The sequence below is a fragment of the Mizuhopecten yessoensis genome, unplaced genomic scaffold, assembly GCF_002113885.1.
Source record: "Mizuhopecten yessoensis strain PY_sf001 unplaced genomic scaffold, ASM211388v2 scaffold716193, whole genome shotgun sequence".
Classification (NCBI taxonomy): domain Eukaryota; kingdom Metazoa; phylum Mollusca; class Bivalvia; order Pectinida; family Pectinidae; genus Mizuhopecten; species Mizuhopecten yessoensis.
Window position 1 is genome coordinate 288,481 of NW_018479994.1, and position 8,048 is coordinate 296,528.

The following is an 8,048-nucleotide window of genomic DNA, read 5'->3' on the forward strand; positions in this document are numbered from 1 at the left end:
GGTTTTGGAGAAGAAGATTTTGGAAATTTTAGTCAATTTGACCCTTTTTGGGCCCGTCCCTCAGGCCCCTGGGGGCTTAGGACTAAACCGGCAACTATTTTTGTTGACCTTTGTCCATGGAAAATTCCTGCAAAATTTCATCGAAATTGGTTCAGGGGTTTTGGAGAAGAAGTCGAAAATGTAAATTGTTTACGGACGCACGAAGGACGACGGACGACGGACGACGACGGACAAAAGGCGATCGCAATAGGTCACTTGAGACTTTGTCTCAGGTGACCTAAAAATCTATAACAAGAATTGCTTAAGGACGGACGACGGTCGGACGGACCTCGGACCACGGACGCAGGGTGATTTGAATAGCCCACCATCAGATGATGGTGGGCTAAGAAGACTGGACATCTAAAGCATTTAGGTAGAACTTCGACCAACATTTCGGGACGCTGAGGAAGAGTTTTAACTCAGATTTTTATGCCTTCATGTATTTGACTTGCAAATGTCCTGTACAGTCATTTTATTACACAAAGTTGATGAACTTGGACTTGAGCAAAAATTCTGTTTTCTGTGGCACAAACAATTTTGTTTAATTTGCCATACATTTGTATTGGGATACAATGTCTCGCATTATGAAAAGGCCCAGAAGGCTTGTATAGGTTTTGCATGTTGCCCAATTCCCTTCAAATTTATTGATTTAATATAATATTTTGAAATGAAATGAAAAGACCAATATCTAAAGCATATAGGAAGTACTTCGGCAAATAGTTAAGGATTGCAGTGTTTATTAACATGGTCTGCACAAGGTTTATGAAAAGTGTGGTCTGTGAACATTTGATGGACTCACTCAACAAACACAGAGTAGTCTCAAGACAATTCAGTGTTGTATCAACACCAAACATGAAAGTTGACTATTCATACTACATCGAGTTGGACCGTTACTCAGGACCAACTACAGAAAGTCTAAGAGGTCTCTCATGGCAGGTGGTCTCTTATGACAGGTGGTCTCATATGGCAAGTGGTCTCTCATGGCAGGTGGTCTCTTATGACAGGTGGTCTCTCATGGCAGGTGGTCTCTTATGACAGGTGGTCTCTCATGGCAGGTGGTCTCTTATGACAGGTGGTCTCTTATGACAGGTGGTCTCTCATGGCAGGTGGTCTCTTATGACAGGTGGTCTCTCATGGCAGGTGGTCTCTTAATACATGTTAGATACAACAGCAAAAGAAAGTTTTAAAAGTGGTCTTTTAATAAAGGTTTCTGAGAAATAGCAATTAAAAACTTTTACAGTCCAAATCCAAGATGGACGCCTGTCAAGGATTAACCCCTTTTGGCCCTGTGCCTCAGCCCCTGGAGTGTCAGCCTCTCTATATGTACAAATTTTGAATCCTTGTAGTCCCATCTAGGGATGCTTCCAATCAAATTTGGTTGAATTCCAATCCATGGTTTTTACAAAGAAATTGTTTAAAGAATTTGCTGATGTAAAGTCAGGTGTCAGTAAAGTCAGGTTTTACTGTATAATGCAGGTTGTCCTTCAAGTCAGGTGTCAGTAAAGTCAGGTTTTACTGTATATTAAAGGATCTCCTTAATGTCAGGTGTCAGTAAAATAACATTTTGCTGTATATAATTATTACAGGTTGTCCTTAAAGTCAGGTGTCAGTAAAATCAGGTTCACTATATATCACAGGATGTCCTTAAAGTCAGATGTCAGTAAAGTCATATTTTACTGTGTATTACATGATGTCCTTAAAATCAGGTGTCAGTAAAGTCAGGTTTTACTGTATATTTACAGGATGTCCTTAGAGTCAGGTGTCAATAAAATCAGATTTGATATATTTTACATGATGAAGTTAGATTTCAGTAAAGTCAGGTTTGACCAAATTACAGGTTTTACTGCAATTAAATAAACGTATTTATTCTGTATCTGTATTGTAAAGTTAAATATTAAAAGTATTCTGTAGTTTACACATATAAAAGAATGGGCTAGAAGATATTTATAAACACTATTCCTATATATTATACGTAGTTATCTTCAATGTCTGGTATATCTGTGTATATTAATGTAGTTGATTGATGTTTGCGTCCTGACAAAGGGTAATTAAAATGTTCTCAAAAGTTTAACAAATTCCATTGAACACATAGAAACTAGTTAAGATTTTCAGGAAAGTTTGACAAATTATAGTGTCCACATAAAAACTAATCTCTTTATTGCTGATTTTATGAACATTTATTTTTTCAGATCTAAAATCCTACATTTTTATTATTTATAAGATATACTTATATACAAGAAGCCCAATGGGCCTGAATCGCTCACCTGGTATTAATCTCATACATGTAATCTTAAAAGTGGACTAAAATACAACTACAAGCAGAATATCAGTGTTTGATTCATGAGAACCTATTAAAAGATTTAAACATGACGCCTGTGACCTTGAATGTTGAACAAGGACATTAGGTTGAACAGAGTTTATAGTCTTCCAATCCAGCATGCTTCTAGCAAAATATCATTACTCTGGACCTTTTTGGTTATACAGAACAAATCATTTAAAGATTTAAACATATATTGACCACTGTGACCTGTGACCTTGAATATAGGTGAAGGTCATTCTTTTGAACAAACTTGGTATCCCTTCATCCCAGCATGTTAATGGCCAAATATCATCACCCTTGGCCTTTTGATTAATAAGTAGAAGTCTTTCAAAGGTTTTAAACATATTTGAACCCTTTGACCTTGAATCTAAGTCAATGTCATTTATTTGAACAAACGTGGTAGCCCTTCATCCCAGCATGTTACTGTCCAAATTAAAGCACCCTAGGCCTCTGGGTTATTCATAAGAAGTTGTTTAAAGGTTTTCAACATATTTGACCACTGTGACCTTGAATATAAACCAAGGTCATTTATTTGAATACGATTGATAGCCCTTCATCCCAGTATGTTACTGGCCAAATATTAACACCCTACTCCTCTTTGTTTTTCAGAAGAAGTTGTTTAAAGGTTTTTGATATATTTGACCCCAATGACCTTGAATAACATTCATGGTCATTCATTTGAACAAACTTGGTAGCCCATCATCCCAGCATGTTACTGACCAAATTAAAGCACCCTAGGCCTCTTGGTTATTTAGAAGAAGTTGTTTAAAGGTTTTAACATATTTGACCCCTGTGACCTTTAATATTGATCAATGCCTTTTATTTGAACAAGTTGGGAGCCCTTCATCCCAGCATGCTTCTGGCCAAATATCATCACCCTAGGCCTTTTGGTTACTGAGAAGAAGTTGTTTAAAGTAACAAGTTGACGCAGACGTCGGACAGATGACGGACAAACTTTGGGCCAGGTGAGCTAATAATACTTGCTGATATATATACAGTAATAAGTATTAATGATTTTATCTTTTGCTTTTAAATGAAAAAATAATCTTAATTTTTATTTCTTTATAGTCTTTGTGCGATATACATTCACAATATTTTAAATATGGTAGCGGTACAGAATGAGTTCTGACAATATGTTACAACAGGCAGCCTTAATACAATCTGTACATATATAATATAATATATACTGTACTTGTATCATATATAATATATACCATACTTGTATCATATATAATATATGCCGTACTTGTATCATATATAATATATGCCGTACTTGTATCATATATAATATATACCGTACTTGTACCATATATAATACATACCGTACTTGTACGATATATAATATATACCATACTTGTATCATATATAATATATACCGTACTTGTATCATATATAATATATACCGTACTTGTATCATATATAATGTATACCGTTTTTGTATCATATATAATATATACAGTACGTGTATCATATATAATATATACCGTACTTGTATCATATATAATATATACCGTACTTGTATCATATATAATATATACCGTACTTGTATCATATATAATATATACCGTACTTGTATCATATATAATATATACCGTACTTGTATCATATATAATATATACCGTACTTGTATCATATATAATATATACCGTACTTGTATCATATATAATATATACCGTACTTGTATCATATATAATATATACCGTACTTGTATCATATATAATATATACCGTACTTGTATCATATATAATATATACCGTACTTGTATCATATATAATATATACCGTACTTGTATCATATATAATATATACCGTACTTGTATCATATATAATATATACCGTACTTGTATCATATATAATATATACCGTACTTGTATCATATATAATATATACCGTACTTGTATCATATATAATATATACCGTACTTGTACCATATATAATATATACCGTACTTGTACCATATATAATATATACCGTACTTGTACCATATATAATATATACCGTACTTGTACCATATATAATATATACCGTACTTGTACCATATATAATATATACCGTACTTGTACCATATATAATATATACCGTACTTGTACCATATATAATATATACCGTACTTGTACCATATATAATATATACCGTACTTGTATCATATATAATATATACCGTACTTGTACGATATATAATACATACCGTACTTGTATCATATATAATATATGCCGTACTTGTACCATATATAATATATACCGTACTTGTACCATATATAATATATTCCGTACTTGTATCATATATAATATATACCGTACTTGTAGCATATATAATATATACAGTACGTGTATCATATATAATATATACCGTACTTGTATCATATATAATATATACCGTACTTGTACCATATATAATATATACCGAACTTGTACCATATATAATATATACCATACTTGTACCATATATAATATATACCGTACTTGTATCATATATAATATATACCGTACTTGTATCATACATAATATATACCGTATTTGTATCATATATAATATATACCGTATATACTTAAAGCTTGTTGTATTAGTATTTCATGGTGACTGTCTCTGTTATATGTTGTGATATGTAAATGGTCATGTTTCTGCCGTGATAAAGGGGCGGATCACCCTGGCAGTTTAACGACTTTCTCCGTCTGAACTGTTATTTACTTTTACCCCCCCATATAATATAAACATATATATATATAGATAATGATATAAAGAAATAATGCCAACAAAATACAAAAAGTTCACATTACATTTAAATCAAATCATGATATTTTATCAATTTAAACAATCAACACAGAGGTATATATATCTACACTAAAGGTTTGTCTTGTTACCTAATACACATATAACTATCAGACACTACACACTTGAGGTAAAACTGTAGGTATGTATAAATACCACGGTCTGTAAACATGACCTACATTGACCTACTCCACAATCTACCCTATTAAGTTTTCTGTACGCCTGTCGGCAACCTTGCACAACAAGGAAGTAATATTTTCTGAATAGTTACACGTCTGAACAGGTAGATCTACAAATGGTGGCCGAGTAGCGTTTTCAGTTTGGTCTTGTAAAAACAATGAGGAACTGACATTAACCAGAAATGTCTCCTTGGTCTGAGCCAGAAAACAAGTGATTCATCAAAACAACAAGATGTAATTTAATTCAAGGCTGTGGTTCCAATACTTGGGATATAGACATGACAATATGTACCTGTTTCCTTGACGTTTACATTCTGAGGCTTGGAATGGAAGTGATCATCAGGTAGCTATGATTAAAAGTCTTTACAATTGTGTTTTATGAACACATGTACCTGGATTGGAGCTCAGTGTAAAGTCAAGGTTTAGAGACATAAACTAAAGTCTATTTTGTGTTATTCAATATCAGTTATAATAGACACGTTGTTTGTGTCTATTTATAGACTTCCTTTTCTCTTCCTCAACTTTTTCATCAACATGGCAACACCCATGGGTCAAATCCCTCTCCGTACCTGTACTGAACACAAGGGGAGACCACTGGAACTTTACTGTGAGAAATGTGATACGCTGGTCTGTTATAAATGTCTGTTATCTACTCACAAAGGCCATAATGCTTGTGAACTCAGCGATATTACTCCTACAAAGAAACAAGACATTCAAAACTTTATTGACAAAACTGAACAAAATGACCTAGTACAACTTAGGGAATACATCAAATCTACTGATACACTTCTTAAAGACAACACCAGCAATTTTCAGAATCTATCAGACAAGTTGAAAATGCAAACAGACAAATTAAAGAAAGACCTCGACTTGCTAACAGCACATACGCTCTCTGTGTATCACAAAATGGAGGAGGATAATACCAAGCTAATACAGAAATACAAACATGACCTTGAAATGTACGACAAGCAACTCAGACAACAAATTCAAGAATGTAAAGCAGCACTCCAGCAAGGTTCTCACAAAGAAATCTACGACACAGGATGTGAAATTCATTCCCAAATAAGTCTCCCTGTAAAACCTGTCCTGGGTACTGCCAGTTTTACTCCAAACAAAACCCCTCAACATCACCTAGAACTGGCCTTAGGGAAAATTGACACCTTAGATCAAGGTCAATTAGCTTCAACTGACCAGGATGAGTCAGTCAGGACATCTGGTGGTCAGAAACCATCCTCTACATCACAACAGTCAGAACTAAAAGGAAAGAAAACAGCGACTATGTACAAACTACTGCCACAGACCAAAGTGTTGAAGGAGTGGATGTCTGCTGTTGGTATTAATTCTATATGCCCCACCACTGATGGTCAGGTGTGGACCAGTTTTAACAGTAACACATTAACTCTCCTGGACAGGAACGGGAGAGTAATACAGCAGGTCAAACACAAAGCTTACATCAACAAAATAAGTCTGTCACCAACAACACACACGTTGTGGGTCTGTGATACAGAAAACAACATCATGGAGCTGGTATCAGGACAACTAATACACAGATTCAGTACCAAGGAGTATCCCATGTGTATCTGTGTTACTGCCTGTAACCATGTCATTGTGGGGATGACCGACGACATCTCCAAATTTACCACACAAGGTCATATGGTACTCATTACAAGTGTTACAGGGACTGGGAAGCCATTGGTGTGTACACCATGGAGGATCTCAGAGTGTCCTGTCACTCACAATGTCGCAGTGGTTGATTGGAATAATCAGTATGATGGTGGTGTTGATGGGATAGAACATGTTATTGTTATGGACTCTGATTTCAAGGAACTGTTTGTATATAGAGGTGACATCCCCAGTACATATAAACAATTACCACATAAAGGAGCTGAACCATTTAACCCCTGCAGTGTGGTGTATGACAGTGTGGGGAACATTATCATAGGGGATCGTTACAACAACAGAGTCCTACTCATCAGTGGACGTGGTGAGTTCCTCAGGATCATACACACAGACAGATACAATACAATGGCTGTAGGTGTAGACAGGGAGGATGTCCTGTGGGCAGTGTTTGGTGGGTGTAATGTTAAACTACTACAGTACAGCAGTGTGTGACTCCTGTGACAAAACTAGTAGGTATATAGTTACCATGACAACACAGAGTCAGACCAACAAAACTGACCACAATTAACAACCAGTCAACATTCTACCCTGATTGTACATCATCATAATCAATATCTATTCAACATTCTAGTGATTTTTTGTTATTATGATCATCAGGGAAAATTCACATTCTAGTGAGATAAATTAAATTCATTCTCATCAAAGTCTGCGTGGGGAACAATTTTGTTAAAGCAAACTAAATTTGCTACAAATCACTAAATTGAACTCCTCTATCTATGATATTCATTTTATAGTGTGAGGCTTTCTGTGGATATATAGTCAGACAACTGGACTAATGGTGGCTAGAATGTAAGACAACTGGACTAAAGATTGCTGGCATGTGAGACAACTGGATTAATGATGGCTGGCATGTGAGAAAACTGGACTAATGGTGGCTGGATTGTGACACAACTTGACTAATGATGGCTGGCGTGTGAGACAACTGGGCTAATGGTGGCTGGATTGTGAGACAACTGGACTAATGATGGCTGGCATGTGAGACAACCGGACTAATGGTGGCTGGATTGTGAGACAACTTGACTAATGATGACTGGAATGTAAGACAACTGGACTAATGGTGGCT

At 35.3% G+C, this 8,048-nt stretch overlaps 1 protein-coding gene across 1 annotated transcript; it reads left to right on the top strand.

The window, feature by feature from the left end:
* Positions 1-5,758: 5,758 nt before the first annotated feature.
* LOC110442032 lies at positions 5,759-7,727 on the top strand. The gene has a single exon (XM_021485436.1). The coding sequence runs from the start codon at positions 5,840-5,842 to the stop codon at positions 7,415-7,417; it is 1,578 nt and encodes a 525-aa protein (XP_021341111.1). The 5' UTR covers positions 5,759-5,839; the 3' UTR covers positions 7,418-7,727.
* Positions 7,728-8,048: the final 321 nt, after the last annotated feature.

Excerpts from the sequence above, each read along its gene's own strand:
- LOC110442032 (XM_021485436.1), top strand. The coding sequence starts at position 5,840 with ATGGCAACACCCATGGGTCAAATCCCTCTCCGTACCTGTACTGAACAC.